We start from the raw sequence: 26,128 nt of genomic DNA on the forward strand, positions 1-26,128 counted from the left end.
CAAAATAAAATAATGATTTCTTCAAGTAAAATTATATTATTAAAGCTCATATGTACTATGCCTAAAGCTCTGTTTACACTATCAAACTTTAGTTGACAAAAAATGATATATATATGGACATATATGACATCATATCACTACCATTATTTGGGCAAACATCCCACATTTTTTGCCAAAATAGTTTGATAGTGTAAACAGAGCTTTACACTGTCAAACTAGTTTGATAGTGTAAACAGAGCTTTACATTTGTACATCATACTGTAGGTACGAGATATCAGAGTTATACTGAATTACACTTCATACTTTGATTTGTCCTGTAAGTTTGAATTATGATGTAAACAAAAAATGAAAACTTTCATCCATCAATTGCAGAAACCAGATAAACATATGTAAAGTAGGTTTTAAGTTTATAAACCTACATGTATTTTTAAAAACTTTTAAAGCAAATAAAAGTGTACTATACTACGTATCTATACAGTAGTTTTTAGATAGAGTATTTTTGTAGTCAGAAACTTGTAACTAAACTTATATAAAAAAAAAAAAATTGCAAACTATTTTGATTGGTTAAGAGCTTGTACTTAATTAAAAAGCATATTAGATCATTTCATGTTTCAATGCGTTAACTACATAGTACTTTGTTTGTTTACTGTACAGGTCAGATTTGATCATCTTCTCCAATGGAACGGAAATAACCGTACAAAGCTGCTAAATATAGTTGTCATATACGCAATATACAAAGCTATTCATTATTTGATCTCCAGTCCAATGCCTCCTGTATTCACCAATCACACTTAAGTGAGATATTTCCCTTAAATTGTATTACTATTCACTTAAATAGATTTGTTTAATTCTGAGGGTGTTTCCCTTAGTCTAAGTGTGAATGGCGAATATGGCCACAGGACCCCTCCTTTGCTATTCAGGGGACACATGGTGTGTGGTCTTTAAGTGTCCCTTAATAGAGGTTCACCAATCACTCTCTTTTTTAACCAGTTCACAACTTTTAAATGACTAAACAACCCTGTGAAGTTCCTAAAAAAGGCATATTATGCTAATTAAAACACATCTGATCTAATCATAAGTTTTGTAAAACCATTTTGTCAACCTCTTAATTGGAATGGACATGGCCAACAATTATATTTCAAAATATTTTTACAGTATAGTACTTTTTAATAAGTGGTGTATGATTCAATAAATTATAAAATGAAGTTACAGTAATTATTTTTTTAATAAGTGGTGTATGATTCAATAAATTATAAAATGAAGGTACTGAAATTATTTTTTTTGGGAGATATAAAAATGTTAGCAACACGGAATTGGGGTGGACTGACAAGACGTAACGCAAACTGGTTTCGTTCGTTCTAATGAAATTAACATCTGTTGACAATCTTGCACGCTTCTACGATCACCTACTCGTTCAAAAGACTGTACTGCCTCCGTCAGCATACGCTCTCGCTGGCCAGGAGACGAGAGAAGCTGCGATGGAAGGTGTTTGCACGCCATCATTAATGCCGCACCTCGGTTATGGTCACTAACTTTGATGTCATCATCTAAAATTAAGAAATATAGCTCTTATTAATATTGATAACTTTTCTCAACAAATTTAGCAGAAAATCATCTATCACATTAATTATTTTGAGGTTTAAGTTTAATAATGTTTTTGTAGGGAGAGGAATAAAAGCACTTCCAGTGGGTTGAAAGAAAAGATCAAATTTGTACTGTACCTTTAATGGCATTATTTGCACTGTTAATAACTCTCCGCCGAAGGCTTCTATCTAACAGCTGTTGTGTACGTTTAGGATTGGCACCCGCCATCAAACGTGCCGTTGCCTCGTGCCTCGACACACTACCCATAGCTGGTTTGAAAACGTTGGCAAGTTTCCTGAGGCTAGCCAGGTCTTGCTGGAAGGCTGACAGCTCAATGGTGGAGCTGATGGTACCTTGGTTACCAGTTTGTTTTTGCCACACAGCTGTTCTTGTTGATAACAACCAATCACAAACCAGCAATTGAATTGCCTACAAAAATAAAATAGATTTAAAAAAATTAGGCTCTGTCCACAACATCAAACTTTATGCGACAAAAAATGTGATGTGCCCATATATGGACATGTCATATTACTACCATATTTAGGCATATCAGTATCAATGTGATTCATGAATTAATAAATGCAATATATTATTTAAACAGAACAGCAAATGATGGTGGGGAGGGTGAACTTGATGAACTGAATGACACTGGTAGACGACTGATGATGATGAAGTCTGATGTGGAGTCAAACTCTATGTTGCAATGTTGGAGCACTGCATAGTAACAATAACATGCAATGCAACTACAATGCACCAAAGAGATTGACATGACTTGCTAGAATAAACCCAACAGCTCATATTATGGGCGTGGCTACAATGCACCAAAGAGATTGACATGACTTGCTAGAATAAACCAACAGCTCATATTATGGGCGTGGCTACAATGCCCCAATTGGGTGTGGTCAGATGCTTAGAACATACATTTTGCTGTTTCAATATTGCACCTACTTGCATAGTGGCTACAGTATTAGAATCAACTTGGAACAGCCTTTCTTATTGTTCGCACACAACTCAATCCTGAACAATTCATAACATCTCAATATATCCACACCAACAAGACAACCTTATAGTATTAAACATTAAGTTTCCGAAATAAACAATGTTATTTACCTGTGTAATATTTTGATTTGGTTGGTCTGCTAAGCTGAGGCTTTTCTGCAGGTATTTACTTGATTTATTGCATAACCTAACACACTCTTCATTAAACTGGTCCTTCTTGGAATCGGACAAGAAAATGCGTCTTGCTTTGAAGGCCAATTGGACTACTATTGGTAATGGATCCCTGTAAAAATTATAAATTAAAAATAAATTTGCATAAAAAATAAGACTACTATACTATTGGTAATGTATCCCTGTAAAAATGATAAAATACGAATCAAAAATAAATTTCCATAAAATATATTGACAATATCTTTACTTGTTCATTTATTCCATTTTGTTTTCAATCACAACATTCGTCAACTTACTCTTTATTTTGTAATTGTATTGGGAGTGTCTCAATACTAGAATATAGCCTCTCTGCAGCCGTATCATCACCCTGCAGCCAATGTGTCGCGACAAGAATAATGTTACACCACCACTTGGAGACTGGATCTGAGCCTAATAAAGAAGGAAAATAAATTAACAAATTGTCTACAAATACAATACTATCAGATGGTAATGAAAAACTGGATAAAGTATATCTTCCTTTAAAAGATAACATACCTGTAGCTGCAGACATGTTTGATCCAATAGCGAAGGATGTCTGCTGTGGTGGCCCAGCTGTGTCTGAACACTCACTAAGAAGCTGTAGATATTGACAGACATCTGAACACTGGTTCTGTGCAATTCTGTTGAAAATAATCAATGCGTTTTAAGATCTGTTCACACTATCAAACTTTATATATGGACATGATGATGTCATATCACTACCATATTCATCACACTTTTTTCAAACTAGTTCGATAGTGTAGACAGCTTTAGATATTACATTTATATGGCACCTTTCCAAACATTCTAACCTTAGGTCATATTCAAATCAAACAACTTACCCATCTGTATTGGACGTTACTGCTGTGTTTCTATTGGTTTGTTTTTGTGTTGGTGCTACAAGGGTGTACAGCGCTTTGTCAAGTAAGTTTTCACGGAACGCTCTACTGATATGAGACAGGGGATCCGCTAAAAATTAAAAAGAGAAAAAAAAACACATTTTGACTATTTAATTTAAGACCGGATAGAGCTTCTTATCTCTTGCATACATAATTATAAATATTAAAAGTGGCCTAAGGATACATATTCTAAAGCTCTGTCTACACTATCAAACTAGTTTGACAAAAAAGGAGTGATGTGCCCAAATATGGTAATGATATTCTCAAATGTGGTAGTGATATGACATCATCATGTCCATATATGGGCACATCACATTTCTTTTGTCACATAATGTTTGATAGTGTAGACGGGGCTTAAAAGGGAGAACTTTTCAACATACCACAATTTCCTGTAGTTGTGAACATACTCTCAACAATAGTTTCACAATTCCAGTTGCCACTGACAAAAAAGCTATGCCCAGCAGGATGAAATAGCCACTGTAACGAAGGAGGAATAGCGCCCTCTTGACCAGCACATGCATGTCTTGCCCGACTTAGAAAATATCTCTGTTGAAAGATGTCAATGATATATTAATATGTATGCAATTTTATAAATCGTTTATAAATACAAAAAAAAAAAAAATCTTGGTTCCCAATCCCAGTGACTAAACATATGGTGAAGAAGAGAGACCTCAATTTAACTCTTTTCCCATTCATAGTAAAAAGTTTGTACTTACTGAAAAGATATGAAGTCGTCTATGGACATGTGTTTTAATATGTACAGCAGTTGTGACGTATATTTCAGCTAAGGTGTCCTTACTAATTACATCTCCAGCTACTTCGGCCAAGTTCATTGCGCTTAAAGCCATGTTCACAGCATGTACAAGGCCGTCAGACGACTTGCCTGCAAAAGTAATAAAAATGCAATTTAAAGAAAGCTTAGGGTAGACAATGAGATAAACATAAAGTGAAGAAATTTAGGTAGATCACTCAAATGTTAACATCACAGTACAACTACATTGAATAAAATACTATTACTAGTAGGCATAGTCTTTTCCCATTGTCCCATTCTCACAATTCATTTTTAAGTTGTTGTTTCTCCAAATATCCATATTGTATAGCAATAATGCCTCTATGGCTTTGAACCAAGTTATATCCATTAATTTATCCATATAAAATTAAGCATAGACTTACCAGTCATGTACAATTGATGTAACTTATGGTAGATCAAAGATGCATTTTTAGCAGACACCTTAACATCAGATGGTTTGCCGTTTCCACGTAACCTCCCTCGAACCAACAATCGACCGATCCACAGCCTATTCAGCACGTGTCGAAGGCAGTTCCACGCAAGGCACGATGCTAGGTCAACTCTGGAGGTTGGTAGAGGTCGCCCAAGAGCAACTAGACAAAGACGCAGTTGACTTGTAGCTGATGCGTAATCACCCTAAACATACAATTGAACATAATACATTTTTAATAGCAATAAGACATAGGATGGTTTTGTAAATAAATAATTGGAGTTGATTATTCAACTTATACATCTTTGGTATATCTGTACTAAGGAACAACTTTTGACAAAAGTGCGATAATGCTGGAATAATCAACAAAATTCACAAAGGCCAATGATGAGAAAACATGCATCTCACTAACATGAACCATTGATACTAGTAATACATAGAAAGTTTCTCACCCTTGCCAGATCCAGGTCAGCCTGTTTCTTGTGCCTCCAGAAGCTAACAGCCTCTTTTGAATTGGTGTGAGTGACTGGTTCACCATAGATCAAGATTCTAGCCAGCACAAATAGGGCCACAATGCTGTTGATTCCCCATATTAACATTGAAGGGAACATCCAATCATACCAACTTTGTTCAGCTACTAACAAGAGAAATACAGACAGGTTATTGTCATATATGGACATGATGATGTCATATCACTACCATATCTAAGCATATCACTACCATATTTAAGCATATCACTACCATATTTAAGCATATCACTACCATATTTGGGCACATCATTTTTTATGGATCAAACTAGTTTGATAGTGGACAGAGCTTTAGATCTCAGTAATAAACATTAAAACATACCTTCAACATCTACTCCTAACAATGTTCTTCCTGTCCCGTAATCATCACTCGGAGAATTTTGATTGGTAATAAGAGATCCAAATGGATTGAAAGCTAGGACGGCAAACAAGAAAATGCACAAGCCCATCCTAGTTCTATCAAGCATTCCACGAGGGCTTGGAACGGTGTCCGAGAGGCTATCATCCTCCATGGCATACGGGCCTGGACTGCCAACTCCACTACTGCTACTACTAGGGCTACGTGAAGGTGAGCTGTACTCCGACGGTGGTGGCGTCATTGGTTCATTCTTTATGTCAAGGTCTTCAATAGGCAAACCTACAAGTTTGCAAAAAATAAATTAAATTATAATTTCATCTAGAAGTTTTTCTAAATTATATAGAAGTTTTACAGAATGGCAATTTTTTTTATTACTAAACTTAAAAAAAAATTCTATAGATAAAAATTGAAAAAAAATAAACTCCAAAAAAAAAAAAATCTGACTTAATGTATTTCTTTATTACTGAATACAATAATATTCAGAGCATTCCAGAGCACATGTGGATATCATGCGTTCAGCATGTGATCCAATGTCAAAGGTCATGGTAATTATATTATAATCTAAAATCAAATTTCTAATCTGAAATCTCATACCATTTTTTAGTCTTTCTACTTGTGCTTTCAATATTCTATTTTCTTGTTTTAAGTTCTCTACAGTTTTCCTCAAATATTTAACAAGATCTATCGCTTTCTGCAATATCCCAGATTTCTGAATCTGAAAAATAAAGATAAATTTTTTTTACCCTAGTGCAGGACTTGAACTAAGAACCTTGAATTAATAAGCCACTATTTCAACAACCAAGCTTCAATACCACTTTTTTGGAACAGCAGTTTTATTAATCCTTCCAGTTAGCAATTAAAATTCATAATTTATTATTATTTATTACTATGTTTGTGAAAGTAATTGTGTACTACTAAAACAAGCGAAGCAATAATAATAATAAGTTAATTAAATCTGAAACTAATTAGGCAGATATTTGCGAATTCTATACAGCCATCTGGCATTTGAAATATCTGCTTGCTGCATGACCTGCGGTAAAGTTCATCATAACAAATGAAGGCAATCAACAGATCAGAAATACTGCTCTGTGATTGGCTAATTGGCAATGGCCTGACATAAGGAGGTATAGCTGTTCATTCACACGTAAGGCATAAAACCAGTGTGTATTATTGCATCAGAATCATACTATAAAATACTAAAAGGCTATAAATTATTACAAACTTCTAAAAATAGAAATATATGATTTTAAACAAACATTGATTTAAAGTTGTTCTAAATAAATATCCATAATATATAGATTTAATGTCTGATTTTATACTGCTGTGGACAGACAATACATAATCCTACAAAATTAATTTTTAAAATAACTTATTAGTACAGTAGTTATTTATTAATATTATTGTTCCTTATCTAGTTTGATAGTGATATCCCAGGGCAGTTATAGAACATTTTCAGTCGTTTCCATTGGTCTAAAAAACATAGATTAAACTTTTCAGGAAAAATTAGAAGGTGCAAACGGTAGATTTGGCCCCATGTTTAAGAAGGAGCTAGTCACATAGGCATTGGCGCTACAGCTACAGTATAATGTATAGATTTAGTCACCTTTGCGTCATTTCCGACCACCATCTCTTTCAGCTCCAGAATCTTGTTGTTGATGCTGAAACGATAACGCTTTTCAATGGCATTGTGGTTTGTTCGTTTTTCTCCTTTTGGAAGCTGTTGTGTTTGCGAGTTGTTTGTCGCGTTTATACGTGCAATTCGCATCTTGTCTTGTTGTTCCACGACCACATTTGAGATAGCGGATGTAGTAACCACCACAGGTACGGACTGTCCAGATTCTGTCTTGATAATTTGTGGAACCAAAACCTAAGGAAAGAAAATTTATCATTTACTATTTAGCTACTGGTAATTAAATTTATTAAACAAATGTCTGAAATCATGTTTTTCAAAAAAATTACAGAATTAAAATGTTCAATTTTCACCTGTTGATATGACTTGTTAAATGGTTGATTGGAAGCTGCAGCTGAAGTTGCAACCGTCTTGCAAGCTGCAGCAGATACTTGCTGAGCTGCATGTTGCAACTGCTGTATGATTTGCTGTATTTGTACTGTCTGTTGATGTACAGTGTTGTCTGCTGCCGGTTTCTCAGTCACTGCTTGCGTTTGCTGGGTTAAAATCTGCTGCTGCTGGGGCTGCAGTTGGACCTGAAGGACTTGCTGTTGCGGGATGCCATTTGTCAGGGTTTGCTTCTGTGTTAGGATTTGTTTAGGAGAAATCGCTTCATGAGTGGGGGATACAACCCTTGGTGTAGGGGACAGTATCTGAGCTGATTGGGTTAGAATTTGTGTATTTGGTAGTATCTGCATTGTGGGCGACAGTACTGTGCGTACTGTGGGCGGCACAACCTGCGTTGGCGGTGATAATACTTGTTGGTTTTGAGGGACTTGCGCCGCTGGTAATAGGTCAAAGCTTTCATCCGTAAGGTACGTTTGGGAGCCATCTTGCATAGAATCCCACGTGCCATCAAGAATGGAGAAATCTTGTTGGTTTGAATCAAAACCTGCTGTTATTATATCTGAAATGAGATAATTTTTAATAATATATTATTATAAAATGTGTGAATGAGGACTGTAAAAAAGCTCTATTGCATGATGGGAAAAAATTAAGTCAAGCTTAAATTAAATAATGCAAGGCCACTGAATGACCAACCAAGCTAAAAAAAAATATGTAAAATTACCAAAAAAAAATTACTTTTGCTGACCAACCCCGAAGGACATTTAGTTAGGGCCTTTTAATAAGGCATTTTAAGTATGCTGGGCTTGGCATTTAATAGGTTAGCCTAGTAATTGCTTGCATTTCGAAAAAAAAGTCATTTTTATCAACAAACCCTGCTTGGACACACAACAGGGAGGGCCCTCGACCAGTTCATGGTACACACACAAATTGATTGCGCGGGCTCGGACGGTTCCACTAGCCTAGCTTTTAGACGAGCATTAAATCATGTATTTGTTCAATACTAAAGAGTAAAAACTCACCATCAATATCATTAAACAGTAATTCACTTCCATCACTGGCAGCTCCAAAATTAGGGTCCATCGGGGGCAGAGTGCTGTCTTGAAAAAGCCAGCCTTGCCCTGTATCGTCCATCTTCACTGTTTGTCTTTCGATATGTTTTTGTGGGATTATCGTAATGGACTGTAGTGCCACGAGCTGTCATCCAATCAAACAGCGTTAAAATATCGTACGATTTTGTACAGCCGTTGCGTCATTGGGCTTTCCCCTTTTTATGTTAATTGTTATTTGACCTTTTATCTAATTTCGTTGGCGGAAATGAGGGCGCTAAACATAATTATTATTAAATCAAGCAGAAAAAATACAAAAATTCACACAATAATAATTTAAAGAAATCGTTTCTTTTTATTTAAGAAGCCAAAATATACAAAACTATGCTGTAACTTTAATTTGTTCCCTAAAACAATTGCAAAGGTGCCTACAATCCAAAGAACTTAGCACCTTCAAAGGTATATAATATTAACTCATTCAATTCCTATACACTATACAATAATTCTAATTTATATCAATTTATGGTAAACACTCTTTATTATTCAAAAGAATAAATATCAAACAAATGCATGCGATACCACCACATATATTTATTCAATAAAGAACAAAGAAAAATCTTTATGTTTCAGAACTTTGACAGCCTTTCTGAGTATGAGGAATTTAAATAAAAATACTAAGATATGAACTTCAATTAATTATTAATTAAATATTAATTAATTATCATTTTAAATAGTTTCATGGCTTTATAAAACTAACATGGCTTCCGGTTGGGCATCACAGTGATGTATGTATATTATGTAATTTCTATATAAACCATATAAATTATTTAAGTACATCATTTTCTATTACTAAAGCAAGAATTGTTTTCAGCTATCCAAATTATTCTAAGATTACATGGTTACAAAAATAACTCCAAAACATGTTGTACATCGATATATACTGTGAAAGCCCATGTATTTAGTACAAAATCTTAATCTGTGTCAACACACTTTTGTTGCGTTATTATCGATAAGTTTCTATGAATACAAATGAATTGAAAGTAAAATTTTAAAAATTTCTAAAAGATGAGTAGAATATACAAACAGTATAGCACAAGAGAATAGATATGTTAATAACAAGAATATCGATGGCTTCGTTTTGGGACGGTAGATAAAGAACAAATGTTAATTGATCAAATAAATAGATAATTAATGGAACGGCGTATACTTTTAGACTTGCTCCAGGTCTCTATTTACTCTCTTTGTTATGTTGTTATCCACCAGTCAGTGTCTTGGGTTTTTGTCTGGAAACTTCCAGCTCAAGTATTTATTATAGGTATGAAACGCCAAGTGTGCCAAAATATATTATCTTTTTACCAACATTGATTTGAATCACTGTCTAGAACCTAGACATGTGCTTATAATGATGTATAAATTACTCTTTTGTATACAATTATTCTCTCCTTTATCTACCATCCCAAAATGAAATCTTGCTAATATCATAGAGCTATAAATTATAAATGTATGCTCCATGCTAATATCTGATTGGAAGACAAAGAAGTAGTGAAAGTCAGTAAGATTCATTACATTATTTTTTACAGTACTATCGTAATCATTATTTTTATTTACATTCTTATTTAAACCACCACATAACTTATCAACAACGTCTCAATTTAATGTACAATGATAAACTTTCTTATGTACAAACAAAAAGTCACAAGACTTCTCTATGGTAACTATGGTAACTAAATCATCTTACGAAGCAAAAATAGAAGACTTTTTCCGAGTCATAATATTAATAATTAAAGTACTAATTTCCAACTCTCTCTTAATTACCAAAGTTACATATAATTTCTTTTTCAAATATTCTAATTTAAATATGGTAACAATACCACAATTTATTCATCTCACTCAGGAATAAGCCCACCCCACTAAGAGGGTGGGGTTATAACCACAAGTACCACACAGTTGATTATTTCTTCTTGAATCACATTTTTATTTTATTTATTTATTTTATTTTATGTCTTTAGGCAATGTGGCCAAGGATTACCAATAGTGAATTAATCACTGTCCTATCAGATAGGTGGTAATCCCCCTGATACAGGGGCTATTGTGTGAACCAGTTCACCGGGGTAACCCCCTACTCTTTTTCGAATAATGAACTGGGTTCTTTAAAGTACACACAGGTTATAACTGTGTACACTGGACCTACGGTTTATAGTCCTTATCCGAGAAGACTTGTTCCACCACCAGAACTAGGAGCGAGTCGGCCTCGAACCCTTGCCGATGTTGTTGTTGGCTCTTTAGGTACGGTAAACGGCGCCCCTGCCTTAACCGCTCGGCCATATGACTCGCTTCCGCTCGGCCATATGGCTCGCACATTGTAAAACATAAACTTATAAACTTGCTCATAGGAAGTTAAATTATTTGCTAAATATTTATTTCAAAATGTCAATTTATAGATTCCAGATGCCTTCGTTAGTGTGTAATGATGATGATATTTCATTGCTTTCAATTAACTCTGTTCTTGGGCATTCTGCATGTTACCGTCAGTTGGAAGGTCTGAACCAGATCTTTCAGTAGTGTTAAGTTGCAGTTAGTTGCTTGTTACTGTTCTGTTGTAGATTTATACTTCCGTAAATTCAAATCCTGCAAAGAAGGAAAAACAGTAAGAAAGAGTTTACGTTTAGCAGGCGGCTACGTTAAGAATCATTTCATTTTGGTACAATCAGTGCTGTTACCATAACGACTATGAGTGCTCACTGGCTAAACTCAGGGGCCCCAGAGCTTATGGGAGCCCCTGAGCAGTCCCAGAGGAAAAGACAAGCATCAAAATATGTCGAAAAAGGCTAAAAACGCGCCGCCTCCAGCATTGTAGGGCCACTCAGGGTTCCTAAACCAGGGGCCTCAGGTCTCTGCGTCACACCTCTGACTGTTACATCACTGCTAACACACAAATGCATAGGAATTGATACAAGGCATTATACTTGGCTTTCAAACAAAGAGAATAGACCTCATCTTACCTGCATCATTACTATAGCAACTCTGACAGTGTAACTTAGAGGCTCTTATCCTGACATCTGTACCTTTGCTTCCATTGCCAAGTCGAATGCTACACACACAACACTAAGGGAAAAATATACACAAATTAGTATCAGTCTATACAACATATAGGAATGCTATACACACAACACTAAAGGACAATTTACAGACGAGTGGAAACCATGTAGCTTGTCCCACATGAAATGTTATCTATCACGAGCGGAAACCGCCCGTCTGCTCCGCATATTGTGTAAATGATCATAAGAAATAACATAGATTCTATATTTTTATTACCGTTGCCGCTCGTCTTTGTAAATTGGAAGGGAAAAATATACAGAGACTAGTATAAGCTCATACAACATAATGTAGGACCAAAATCAACACACTAAGAAATATATAGCTATCAGCTGATAAAATGGAAATTCAATGCCAACATTTTAAATCGGTTCTTAAGGCTAAATTAATTTGCATTTCGAGCTTCAGTTGTCATATTTTCCAGTTGCCCAGTTCTGCAGCTCTCTCTTGGGGAGGCTTTCCAGATTAAAAACATAAAGACTCACCCTAAAGCAATCTATATGATAATGAAGTCCCAGTGACTCAATGATCATAGCTGCTCCACGTCCTAACGGTTTGGTACAGTTCGTACACGATACTTTGCCGCTGACTGACCGTGGCTGTTTCTTCTGACCCAACGGTTGGAATGCAGAGCCTTTACCAAGGTTTGTTAGCTGGTTGTTTACTGGATTTGGACCATTGGCCTTTTGTGGAAATGTCTGGAGAAAAACAGTAAAACCAATCAATATAAATTATAATATACCACCTAAATAAATTCCTGTCATTTGGTTGGACGATTGTGGGTCAGATGGCGTGCAATAGTGCCTCATGCCATTATTTGTTCCAATACACTCATAAACATTTATTATTTGTATAATATTTAATGATTGGTTTCCAAATTGAGAAGCATATGTTTCTTTTGGTGCCTATTATGAATTGTGTCTTTTACTTGGTAGGGCAGTAATAATAATGAATGAATGTGTTATTGTTACTACAACATCAAAGTATTCATTAACTAATTTATTACATTTACTTTTATAAAATCCTTTAAAAAAGTAATGAAAGGACAATAACAATTTATATAGAAAGGAACATGCCTAAATTGTTTTAAATTGTTATGTTTTTAAATGTGTTGTAGGGCTACCCTACTCAAAGAAAATGAAATAAACAATGTACCTGCATAACTGCATCTGGGAGTGGTCCATTAGTACTGGAGGGGGGTGCAGCAAACGTGTCATTTGGTGTAAAACTACGTCGTATAACATCAGCATCGTCTTGTGTTTGCCGAGGGTCATCTTCAAGGTGGTTATCAAATGTAGGCATGGATCGCCTGTTTTCTTTCTTCGCTTGCCAATCGTTCGCCTTACCATGTTTTGCTCTCATCCTCACCGGTTCCTCGTTCTCGATGTATTTAGAGTTGGGGGCGCTCTCTGTGAAAGGACTGCTTTCTGAGTTGATTACGGTTTCTTTTTCTAGTACAGGTTCTCGGTCAAGATCAGCTTTGATGTGGTTTGTTGGTGATTCCATGTTTCTTTTCTGTTGGTCAGCTACTCGACGTCGTTCGGCTTCTTGTACCAACCAGTGAGTGTTTCCAGGGGCACTTGAATCTATAATACAGTATAAATACATTTAAAGCTCTGTCTACACTATCAAAAAAAGTGTGAGGTGCCCAAAAAAGGTAGTGATATGACATCATCGTGTCCATACATATCACATTTTTTTGATAGTGTAGATCAAATTTTAATATTACTACAAAACAATTGTATGTTTACCTTTATACTTTGACATATACGATTGTTGGGGTTTGTCCTTCTCTGGAATTAACTTATTATCATTGCGATCACGTCCATGCCCGTTCTTTCCTTCATGGTCCTTTGGTAAAAATTTATCCTCTAAAGACTCAGTGGAAGCCTTGAAAGGATTGTCCCTTTCCATTGGACTTGGTTCTTGACTGATTCCTGCTAGTTGTCGATACTGTGATTTATTCGGCATATGGTGTTGTTGCGATTCTGCACGGGCTTGACGCAACAATCTTTCGCGTTCGAGATCTAACAACCGCTTCTCTTCTAATTGTTGTTGTTCTAAGCGGTGTCGCTCCTGTCTCAACCGATCTTGCTCAGCTCGTAGCTGATCAAGTCTTTCACGTTCCTGCCGTTCCCTCTCCTCTTGCATTTCTTTTTCTTTCTGCAGCTCTCGCCATTTTCTGTCTAAATTTTCCTTTTCTTCTTTTAACTTTCTCTCCATCGCTTCGTGTTCTTTTCGTATAGCTTCATCTCTTCGTTCCTGTTCTAATCTTTCTTTCTCTTGTCTTTCCTTTTTCAGTTTCATTGCATGTTCTCTTTCCCTTCTTTCTTCTTCTTGTGCTTTCACTCGCTCTATTTCTCTGGCTTCTTCCTCTCGCCTTTCCCATTCTGCCCTATTTGAATATTGCTCTGCTACATGATTTTCTTTTAATCTCCTTTTATCTCTAATTTCTTCCTCTTCTAAAAGTCTATCCATAAACTGATCTGCAACGGTACTGTCCATTTCTTCACGAGGACTAATAAGTCTTTGAGTCATTTCATCTAATTTTTCATCCTCCATTTTCTTTTTCTTCTTTTCATCTTCCGCTGCTTTTTCTAAAGCTTTTTGGTTTTCAACCCTTAGTTTCTCTTGATCTTTTGCGTATCTTTCTTGTCGTAGCCGTTCTTGTTCTTGCTGCCAGCGCTCCAAACGCTTTCTCTCTTCGTCTACGTTGAAGCTTCTACGACTCGGTTTTGGAGCGGTTACCGGTACTGGTTTTTCTTTCTCTACTGGTTGTTCCACTTGCTTCCATAACTCTTCTACATTTGTATTCTCCTCATCATCTATAAAAACACAATATCAAAACATTATGACTAAGCTTAGAACATTTTAAACAACACTAATATTTCTTCCTAATGATAACCTCTATTAAGGAGGAACTTTTCTGTTAAACAAACAAGGGCAATATATTATAGTATATATAACAGTATGGACAATGCCTATTCAGGGAAGATCCTTATTAGGTGTACAACAGACTGTAAGATAAAACATAATATATTTGTATTGTATTTGTAAATAAATTAATTGTTTAAAGTTTATTTGGCAAAGCATATAAATTAGATGAAAGATGAGTGGTAACAGAAATATTAGAAGGAAAGAGTGAGTTTGAAAAAGGAAAACAAAGGTTAGAATTAGATGAGAGTATTTGTTTAAAATATTTACTAAATTGTAACAATTGTTGCCTTACTTAATGTGAGATGATATGCATGCACTTGTCAATGTTATATTTCAATACTGTTCACTAATAATAATAAGTATTATCTGTAGTACTTTGATTGGAATTTCTTTGTATACTGTAAATACTTTGAATTCCAAACTATAATAGGTCTATATTCCTAATTAAAAACTCCTAATTAATACATCTACCGATGACTAAGCAGAAACCATTCAAAGTTCTAAAACCATTAATTTAACACAAAAAATGGAGAAAAATATTTAAATTACGTATAAACAAAATGTGTTACATTGCCCAAGAAAAACAAACCTATGGTCTAATATAATTATTTCTTAATCAACTTTTCACACTAAAAACTATTTTGTATGTATGAATGAGTTTTCTATATTTCATTCTATTTTTATTTCAGAATTTTGTCCAAAAAACTTTTTTTTTATTAATGCTGTACTTCAGTAACATAACTATGGTATTAAAAAAAATCAGAAACATTATAACTACATCTTATTAAACTTTATGTGACAAAAAAATGTGATGTGCCCATATATGAACATGATGATGTCATATCACTACCATAATTGGGCACATCACACTTTTTTTGTCAAACTAGTTTGATAGTGTAGACAGAGTTTCTTTTAGTCTTTTAAATTAAAAATCAATATTATGAATAAACCTTAACAAAACATGCAAAGTAATATTACTGGACATGCGCTGTAAGTGACTGGCTATGTCAGGTAGTAGTTGTTGGTATACCATGCTTTTAAGGGTGTGGTTAGGAAAGGTAATTGGGTAAGAGGGAGGATGAGGTGTGGTAGGGTGAGGGGAGGAGCTTGTTACTTACCAGTTAATGTGATACAGCAATTTATACCAAATGTTATGCTGGGAATTAAATATTACCTGTAGTTGATAAATCAACTGCTGATGATGAATTGCAATTTTGGAAAGCGACTATTATATTTAAATTTTAAAGACAAAATCACTGAACCGGTTGGCCAAATAATTTGAAATCGAGTATTGTAGCTTTAAAATAACTTTTGTGGACAATTTTTTTTAATTTTTCAGTTTGCATTATCAAAGTATCCGTATCATGAAGAAAGTAATTGTTCCTCTGCGCAATACAGTTGATTTAAAAACAACAGACACTATTTTACAGCAGGTTGAGTAGTCAAGTCTTAGACCCCTTAAGTTACCCTTTTCTACCTGAATAGCCAAACACCGGCAGGACACTTAAGTCCGGAATCTTACTGAAGAAATCTGATCTGCGTTTTACGAGTTTATCGCGGCCTGGCTCAGGGTCTTTGTGCGTTCGTAACGGAACCGAGTGAAACTTGTTTTGAGCTGGTTTAAACGGCTTTGGAAACGAGTACGATGGTGATGATGACCTAATAGGTCTATTCTGTTCTTGAAAGCGGTCAAAGTTCAAGTTTGGTTCTGGTTTTTTAAAAGTTTGTGATACTGGAGCTTCAGAAGGCTATGGAAATAAATAATAATTAATACAGCATTAATTATTATATTATATTCTTTTCAAAATAACAAATTTAAGTGTGTTCAAATAAAAGTAGATATAGAAAATTTTCTTAAATGAACTTACCCTTTCATCTTGTTCAATCGAGCGATGGCGCTCTTCGCGTTTCCTTTCTTCTTCTTCTTCTCGTTCCATCTGATCCATTATTTCTTCTTCATATTCTTCACGCTCTGTTTCGCTCATGCTACGTTCATCATCCGCATCCTGGAAATAAGACAAAGTAACGAAACTGAAATTTGATGCAATTTTTGAACAAGTAATGATACAAGCAATGTGTAACAATTACTTTAAGTATTCCAATGAATAAACAATAGATAAAGGACGTATAATGTATCCATATTATGCTCCAGTCAAGCATGGGTGAATTTGTAAATTCCACAAAGGTTTGTGATATAAACTTCTTTAAAGATATATTGTCTCCCTAAAAAAAAGTTTTTGTTAAAGTGAATAACTTTATTAAAACTGCAATATGGCCTAATGAAAGTCTGATTTTATTAATCTCAATTTTTCATGTTTTTGGGGGACAATACATCTTTAAGCTATTGTATACCAAGTATACTGATGCACTAGATTTGAATGTTTTTGAGTTTAACATTTTAGCATGAATGGCCCGTGAACAGATTATCACTCACAAAGTCTGTTCACTTCAATACCAAGGAGAGATAAATGATGAAAAGGTCACATCTAAGCCACTACACAGTGAAGTAAGTAAAATATCACAAGTTACAAAAAAGAATAACAATCCAAGGCCAGGAGTCAGCAAAACAAAAAATAAACTGAAAACGATCAGATCAGCAGAAAAATGTAGCCTACAGTGGATTCCTCCCTTGGGGGATAGCTAGTCAAGGGGAAACTTTCTAATGAACGTGAGCTAACCTCTAGTTAGGAGACACCTCTATTTAGTGGACCCTTTGCTGGGTCATCTCCTAAATAAGTGTTACTATAATTATACCTACTTACTAGAGATGGTGATGGAAGAGGAACAAACTCCAACTGAAACCACATAGTAATCTAGTTAATAATATCCCAGAACCAAACAAACAACAGTCTATAAACAATCAAATCCTCATAGCACAATTGTATTGGAGCACATTGAACACAACCCTGGCCTACAAGAAATCCCAATAAACTTGTGTATGCCTACACATTTCTACCACCAATGATAGCTAAGGTATCAATTCACAGCAGGTGTGGCGAATAAGATGCCCGATACTCTCCCAACTGACCAATCAGATGCTTGCTTAGAGAATGTTAACAGCATGTGGTGATTAGTAAAGTATGTAGATAGCTGTTGGCCTCAATTAGTATTTAGTGTAAGTAGAGGGCTTTGAGGCTGATGCCTCCTCCTTCTTCAGTACTTTATGTAACAGGACCCATGGGATGGTAGTGAACTACTTTTCATAAACACTGGGCTCATTTTCATTCAGTAAAATTGTTTGTGATGGTGGTGCTCTACAATGATGATGAATGTTGTAATGATGACAAATGTGATGCACTGATGATGATGTTGTTAACAATGTTTTTATTGATATATGAAGTATGTATATAAATATGAATACTAAAATTTCCATAACATTTACATACACCACACACTGTATGCCAAAAAAAATAAGTGGAATTGCAACAGCCAGTGGAGCAGTAGCCTTCAACTAAAGAAGACCCCCTATAACTATTTTAATGACCAATGCCTCCAATTGAAAAAAATTTGTATTCATATTTTAGAAACTACTGTAATATTTATTTATGAACCACATATAACACTAAGAAATACACAAGAAAGTATAAACTGTGAACTATATATATATATACTGTACTACTACCACCCAACTATTGTAATCCAATAAACAATAGTGCTGAGGCTAAATCTAAAGATAAGATCACCAAAAGCTACTAATAATAATGTTTCTATTGATATTGAAGATGAATTCATCAATTAAGTTGGTACTTAAAAGCAGACTAAATTGATAAGTAAGATGTAGATGATACTTATATTGAGTAGCAGAAAATCATCTGAGATGAATGAAGAACTGTGTGTAATGTTGGTTTAACAACAACATAGGACATGGGAAGAAGTGAGAATCTTCCCTAATAGAACAGAGCATATTTGAATGTCGAATCATTTGCTTGTTAAGTTGAATAGCTTAATGATAGATGAACAATTCCATGGCAATAGGTTCAAATCCTTAAGCTCTGTATACACTATCAAACCTTACCTTATGTCATATGCCCATATAAGGACATGATGTTATATCGCTACCATATTTAAACATATCACTACCATATTTGGGCACATCACACTTTTTTTGTCAAACTAGTTTGATAGTGTAGACAGAGCTTTAGTGTTTGTTCTAACATGGCTGAAGAGGGCAGTACACTCAATGCATTTATACAATAATTTTATTTTAACAAAGCTATATACTTTTTTTATCAAATAAAAACTGAATATTGAATTGTATTACCAGTATACATGCACTAGACACATTTTATAAAATATTAGAATATTTTGTGAATATATTAAAAGCAATATAAAATGGAAAGGGAAAACTTCAAAATGTTGGAAATAAACATATGAGAATTCTATGGAAGTGATGAAATAAATGTTAGAGATTTCTATTAAATATTCATTGTTTACTTTAGTGGTGTATTTTTCAAAGCAAATAAATTAAAGTTGGCATTTGTAATTAAATCATCTTGTATAAGCCTACAATTACCAAGATTTTGATCTCTGCGTAAATAAACAATTTCAGTGATATATATATATTTTTTTTTTCTAACGGTGCATGTTGATATGTAAATGAGGCCACTAATTATGCTAATTAGCAGTGAATCAACTACTGTAATAAATCCTGTGTGCAGATTTAAAATGATATATATGATTTTTAAAAGCCTTTTGATTTTATTTTATACGATACCTTTAACTTTTCGATTCTAATTTTGTCTAACTGAGAAGAAAAGAGGCATGCAAATGTTTAACAGATGACAAAGATTACATTTAGAAAGAGCGTCATGCAATGGACAGAAAAATAAACATTTACAACATAAAATACAACAAATGTGAGAATATTCGTTTCTATTGTCTAAGAAATTTCAACTATAAAATTGAAAAAAATTTTATTTTTGCCTTTAATTTCTACCTAAATGAATTAAGAATGCTTTTGTTTCTTTTTAAATTTCTTTTCTAATTTTAATTTTGATGAATAAAAAATGGTAAAAACTATAAAATTAACTGCCATGCAATACTGCACCCTATAGTTTACTACATGATCATAAAAATGTCTAATATTATTTCATAGCATTTTAGGCATAGCGGTGGCATTCTCACCTTATCGAACAGCTCATCTAAGCCTGGAGCACCCTCATCCTTAGGCTAGTGGAGCAAACAAAAAACAGCAAGCAACATTAACACATTCAAGACAAGTTAAACAAAACTATAACGGTCTTTTGAATTAAACACAGCACTGACATGGTTTATGCTCAAGGACACTAACCAATGCTTCTAGTTCATCATGAGTAAGTTCATCATGATCAAATCTTAATGTGACCAATTGAACATTTTAGTTATTATTACATAAAAACATTTGAATCACTTGTGTATAAAAAAACTATAGGTTAGTGCATTAAACAATAAACAGCATCATAAAAAAACAACCACATATCACAAACTACAGAGCAACAGACATACACCATACAAACTTGCGGCTTTTGTAAAAAGAATCTCCTACAATATTTTGATTTACAGAACAAAAACTTACTTAATAATAATTAGTTGATACCAAAAGTTTTTCCATTTATATTCCATTTTTATATTATTTTAATCTTCTTCTGTTGTTATGCTCATATTATAATGGTTTCCTCAAGACTAAAGGGCAATTTACACAGACGTGCGGTAACGGTAATAACAATCTAGAATCTATGTTATTTCTTATGACCAATTAACATAACGCGGAGTGGACGGACAGTTTCCGCTCAGGATAGATACAGATTCTACGTGGGACAAGCTACACGGTTTTCTGCTTACCGTTACTGTTCGTCTGTGTAAATTGGCCTTACGACTGTGCCTTGTGAGAAACCTCTGAGCGAAATATTGAAAAAACAAAACAAAACACAACTTACAATGACATGTTGTTGACACGTATCTTCCATGATAGGTCTAAAGACATCAGGGCTGGCAAAAGTCTTGACCTCTTTCTTCTCCATCTGGATCATAGGTTCTTCTACAACCATTCCATCCGGCACAGAATCATTATGGTGGTTGGTATGATTCACGTTTGCTGATGGGTAGTTCCCCCGATGCTCTGTGTGGTTTCGGTTCTTTGGTATTTCTACAGGTGCTTTCGCTGGTTTTTGCATTGGGACATCTCGTACTGGTTGCTCATAATTGTTTATTTTTCTATTTAAAAAAAAGGTGAAGAAATTAAGATTCCTTACAAAAAAGTGGACAAAAGTAAATTATATTTCAATAGAAACATAACATTCTATATGCAAAAAACTTTCCAAATACTGAAGACCTACAAATTCACATTTTTTTAATGTTCTGAAAAGAATTAATGTACATTGTAGCCTAGGCATAAAGCTCTGTCTACACTATCAAACTAGTTTGACAAAAAGTGTGATATGCCCAAATATGATAGTGGTATGACATCATCATGTCCATATATCGGTGGGCACATCACATTTTTTTTGTCAAATAAAGTGTGATAGTATAGACAGAACTTAAGAACCTCTGGTTTTATATTATTATTACTCTTCAGTGTTACTATGAAATAAAATGTTTATAGCCTTTAACTAAAGTTTTAACTGCTTAAGTAAAAAACAGGAGACTAAAGAGAAGTAGGTGTTTGATTTCCTCAGCAATCTTTTAAAGGGTAGTTAACTATTTATAGTAAGCTAGGCTGTATTGGTGAAATGATAAACAAAACCCAACTGTAACCAAAACAAACCAACTGAAAATATGCAATGTTTTTAGTAAATGCCAGATGGCTGAAACATTAGCTCTGTGCAATAATAAATATTACTGGCGAGTGATTGAATGCTATTACATTGTACTTATACTTGTACTTAAATTAATAACAATTAAATATCAATTTTTTAAATTAAATGTTTTCTCCCAATTATATTTGTGTTTATCATTAATACATTAATTAAATGGTTTCGTGGGAAATACAATTTTTTTTAAAATGTTGTACTTATGATGTATTCTTCTATTATTTATTCCTTTCAGTGAAACATAAAACACTGAGGAGAGACAAGAGCTGTCAAAGACAACTATCGCCAGAGGGCGTGTCTTTCCAACTCCAGACAAACAATACAAGCTACATTCTGCTACAATTGTTAAGGAATACACATTTGTTTGTAGTGATGATGTTTGTTTGTTGTTACTTTGGGAGTACGGAACCTGAACTCTTGTTATAGTGATTAGGTTCACTTTTAGGTTCCTGCCTACTCCCTTAGTTTCTGTGTTTGTGTATGTTTGTAACTGGTTTTTGGCAATAAATAATAATAATAATAATAATGACATCATCATGTCCATATATCGGCACATCACATGTTTTTATCACATAAAGTTTGATAGTGTACACAGAGCATTAGGCATACAAGAGTTTCTGTATCTAAATTTGTGAAGTCTAGGAAACTAAATACTATCAATATTTGTTATATAATTTTTTCTATAAAAGTTAAATTTTTTTTATATAATTACTCTAAACAAATAAATAAAATGAAACATATAGAAAGGTCAGGAGAAGGTTGCGACTATTATTACACAAGTTGGGTAAACTTACGGGTCTTTGGAGCGTTTCATTCCCATTAACGATGACGGCGGTGAGATTGCTTCATCTGATAACATAGACTTGAATGGATTATCATCAAGAGGTACACTTCCTGAATCTGTCGTCAATAAGATAACAAGTGTTATTTGACACTAACATCAAGATTAAATCAGCTATATTGCAGTACTTGGGGGGATACACTTCAACAGAGCTATTCAAGGAGTTCACAAATTACTTTAGTTACACTATGAAATAACTTGTTTTTCTAATACTGTTGTAAAGAATTGGTTTACCCACTCTTATCTCAAATCATGGTTTATTTTAAATAATCTTATTAAAATAAAGTATTAGTATTGCAAAGTTAATTTTACTACAATAAAAGCTATTGTGGAGCTATTTATTCATTTATCTATCGACTTTAGAATTTAGATTAGAACATCAGATTTTGTACATGTACATTCCTATAATTAAAACACCACTGGGACACCCTGTGAAATGAAGGGCAATATATACCAATACCAATTCAATCTCTTTTATTATTCATCTTCATAAAAAAAACAATACACATAGCAAAAAGGAGTTAACCAAATTAAATGAGGATGAAAGGGACCTCCAGGAAACCCCAAGGGGCTTTTGTTGATAGGAGGCCCACAAAAAACACTACGAACAACCCCTATTAAGGGGACACTTGGTTGGGTCCTGAAGTATGATGTAAACTTAACCTGTGTGATACTTATTTATATTTACTTATTTATATTTATTTGTCTAATATGAATATATAAATAGAAACAAAGTTGAACAAGAATTAAACGTACCTCCTTCATCATATCTTCTTATTTTCAGAGTCATTCTACCAATAAGTACGGCATGACTTATACTGTACTCAATCTCTTCATAAGACGCACTTAGTACTTTGTCTCCATTCACTGATACGATGACATCACCGGGTTGAACATCTACGCTTGCCGCTGTTGAACCTAAATATTAGAGTGTAGTGAGCATACGATTGACCTTTGACCTTCCCATTTACATATCTCTTGGTATGAACGCAGTATGAAAATGAGATGTACTGAGGAAAACTATATTATCAATACTTGATTCTGATAATTATTTTATTTCAATTTAACTGCTATTGTATTACTTTTGCAACTTTTTTTTTTTTACAAAAATATCTCCGAATGATCTCCGAAGTTGTAGTTCCATAGCCTTAATTAAACTATTGTAAATAATGATTTTATCATATAAGTTTTAGCACTCTTTTGATTTGTCATGTTTTAAATTGTTTTATATGTATTTGGACCCTTTAATATCAAAATTCTTTTGAAATGAAGCACGGATGATCCTCTTTAAAGATGGTTATTGAAAATAAAAAAAGTTAAAAACAAATTTTGGAATGAAATGTTGTAATTGAAAACCGTAAAATAGAAGGTTTTTAAAAGTGTATAAATAAGAGGGTTGACTAATACAGTAAAAATTATATGAAATGACATCAAGTAAGTCTCACAGACACAACATACCTTTCCTAATCTTATCAATCGTCGGTGGCTTCTTGACCTCTGACCCACCACTAAATGAGAATCCAAATCCCTTCTCGTTGCAGGGCCGTTGGTTCATCGCGATAGACTTCTCAACGAAAGGTCGATTTTTTGCCTGTGACATTAATAAATATCATGAAAATAATAAATCAAATTTAAGATAAAAAGACGAGAATAGAGATGCTTATTGTTGTCTTGTAATGAACTTAAAAGTTAAAGTTAATTATTAATAAGATTAATCTTGCGTGAAATATTTATTGTTAAACATTTCCCATAGGCCTAACATCTCAGAAAACGTTCCCTGTGCTGTCTGTTATAACTGTTAGATAGTTTAGATTTAAAAAAACTGTTAAATCTGTTTTAGTATTGTGTTAAATAATTATCAAAACACAAAATTGTGAATATATTATGTTAATAAGCATATTATTTGAACAAATAATTAATATGAATATTACAGTTATTATGCATTTAAAGCAAGCTTGAAAATATGTACGATCGTTAAATTTCTTAGAATAACTTTCCAAATAAAATAATTGTATATCGAAATGCAAATAATTCATTCGCAGAAATATTGATAAAAATAATAAGTATTGAAATTCAAATATTAGTTCTGATCAAATAACCAAATATGCACATTGTGGCAAATAATAAACAAACATGTAAACATGTACCAGATGTGTGCAAGTTATAAATCAAAATTTAAAATAAAATATAAATTTATAAATTTTCATAGTACGTCCAAAAATAAAGTTAAAAGTATCAAATGTGCAGGATTAATAGCAAATAGCAATACTTACAAAAAGACGAAACCAGATAGGCTCCCTCTATAGATGAGTAGGTGAATAGAAAGCGGGATAGTTAGTCAAAGGTTAGAGGTCAGTAATACACAGTGTACCAATATTAGATACCAATGGATATAAAATAAAGTGGATGGGGTAGAAAAATATTGAATAATGAAACATATTTAGTAGACCCACAAGATTAAAAAAATGATTGAAGTGATAATGATAATATGATAGTGAATCAGTATCAAAATTGATTATGAACCAGATCAACTATAAAATGAAAATTGTGTGACAATAGATAATATGGCATCAACATATGCAATATAATATCAATACAATATATAATCATGTAACACCTGAGTTACTTATAGCTTGGTTCTCATCTAGGAGGCAACACTACGACGTAAGCGCAACGAGTTGACCAATGGCAAGCGACAGTTCAAATAATCCACCGCCAGTGATTGGTCAACTCACTTACGTTGCGTTACATCCTTATGTTGCGTCTCTAGTGGGAACCAAGCATTATAGCTTACAATACACATAATATGGTATACAAAAACATAGAGAACAAATTTTAAACATATACACATAACTGTACTGTAATGTGAAATTAACACACATCTAGAAAAGCGTATGGCAAAAAGACATAACCGACACAAATAGTGGTATTATTTTGAATATCATAAAAATAAACAAATTACTATATATAAAAGCATATAATTAGATAATAGAAGAAAACTAATAGATATAACTGTAATAAGTTTAAAGTGTAATAAATTATTAATAAAACACATCATCATCTGGCGATTGCGATTTGTTTACAAAGCATTGTAAAAGGAGCGCAAAACATAAAATAGCAAAATATTCTACTGAATAATAATATTGTAGATAAATGGAATTACGTTAACATAACATAATGTAGAACAAAAATTGTAAAAATCACAGGTAGTATTAATGCATTTGTATAGTTTAATTTGTGCTCGATTCTGATTACATCGCAACCAGAACTGACTAAATCACAGCCGATCCTAAGTGATTATCGCAATGCTAACCATGTATGCATAGTATTAGATCATGTAGAAATAAGATTATATGGTATATAAAAAGTGAACAAAATATGTCAACAACCGAAAATATACAAAATTGATACAAAAAGAATCCCTGACAGAATAAGCCTAAAACCCTTGATGTTTACACAAAGCTATGGATGAACAGATAGGAATGCAGACGGACAATACAAAAACAACAATAAATGCTCGTATAACAAAAGGCCTCTCATACTTACTTCTGGTTCGGTTTTTGACTGAAAAGGTTTGGTAGAAAAAGAATTGTGGGAAAGAAACAAGAAATGTTATGAACTAAATTG

The 26,128-nt window shown here is 33.6% G+C and overlaps 1 protein-coding gene across 1 annotated transcript in view; it reads right to left on the reverse strand.

Moving 5' to 3' along the window:
• Positions 1–1,272: 1,272 nt before the first annotated feature.
• Positions 1,273–26,128, reverse strand: part of LOC144843508 (uncharacterized) — a 55,221-nt gene continuing 30,365 nt past the window's right edge. The window contains exons 13-42 of the mRNA XM_078700295.1: positions 26,048–26,065; positions 24,775–24,801; positions 23,960–24,092; positions 23,258–23,419; positions 22,455–22,560; positions 20,788–21,064; positions 19,997–20,041; positions 19,587–19,616; positions 16,741–16,878; positions 16,395–16,620; positions 13,687–14,760; positions 13,091–13,521; positions 12,421–12,633; positions 11,842–11,944; positions 11,451–11,467; positions 8,813–8,987; positions 7,760–8,352; positions 7,380–7,643; positions 6,371–6,491; positions 5,741–6,055; positions 5,344–5,528; positions 4,845–5,097; positions 4,388–4,554; positions 4,052–4,217; positions 3,615–3,741; positions 3,289–3,413; positions 3,051–3,183; positions 2,695–2,866; positions 1,722–2,013; positions 1,273–1,547 (exon numbers count right to left, since the gene is read on the reverse strand). Of these exons, the coding sequence (XP_078556421.1) occupies positions 1,300–1,547; positions 1,722–2,013; positions 2,695–2,866; positions 3,051–3,183; positions 3,289–3,413; positions 3,615–3,741; positions 4,052–4,217; positions 4,388–4,554; positions 4,845–5,097; positions 5,344–5,528; positions 5,741–6,055; positions 6,371–6,491; positions 7,380–7,643; positions 7,760–8,352; positions 8,813–8,987; positions 11,451–11,467; positions 11,842–11,944; positions 12,421–12,633; positions 13,091–13,521; positions 13,687–14,760; positions 16,395–16,620; positions 16,741–16,878; positions 19,587–19,616; positions 19,997–20,041; positions 20,788–21,064; positions 22,455–22,560; positions 23,258–23,419; positions 23,960–24,092; positions 24,775–24,801; positions 26,048–26,065 (6,336 nt within the window). The 3' untranslated portion in view covers positions 1,273–1,299. The remainder of the gene's footprint in view (positions 1,548–1,721; positions 2,014–2,694; positions 2,867–3,050; positions 3,184–3,288; positions 3,414–3,614; positions 3,742–4,051; positions 4,218–4,387; positions 4,555–4,844; positions 5,098–5,343; positions 5,529–5,740; positions 6,056–6,370; positions 6,492–7,379; positions 7,644–7,759; positions 8,353–8,812; positions 8,988–11,450; positions 11,468–11,841; positions 11,945–12,420; positions 12,634–13,090; positions 13,522–13,686; positions 14,761–16,394; positions 16,621–16,740; positions 16,879–19,586; positions 19,617–19,996; positions 20,042–20,787; positions 21,065–22,454; positions 22,561–23,257; positions 23,420–23,959; positions 24,093–24,774; positions 24,802–26,047; positions 26,066–26,128) is intronic.

The sequence above is a fragment of the Antedon bifida genome, chromosome 5, assembly GCF_963402885.1.
Source record: "Antedon bifida chromosome 5, ecAntBifi1.1, whole genome shotgun sequence".
Taxonomy (NCBI): domain Eukaryota; kingdom Metazoa; phylum Echinodermata; class Crinoidea; order Comatulida; family Antedonidae; genus Antedon; species Antedon bifida.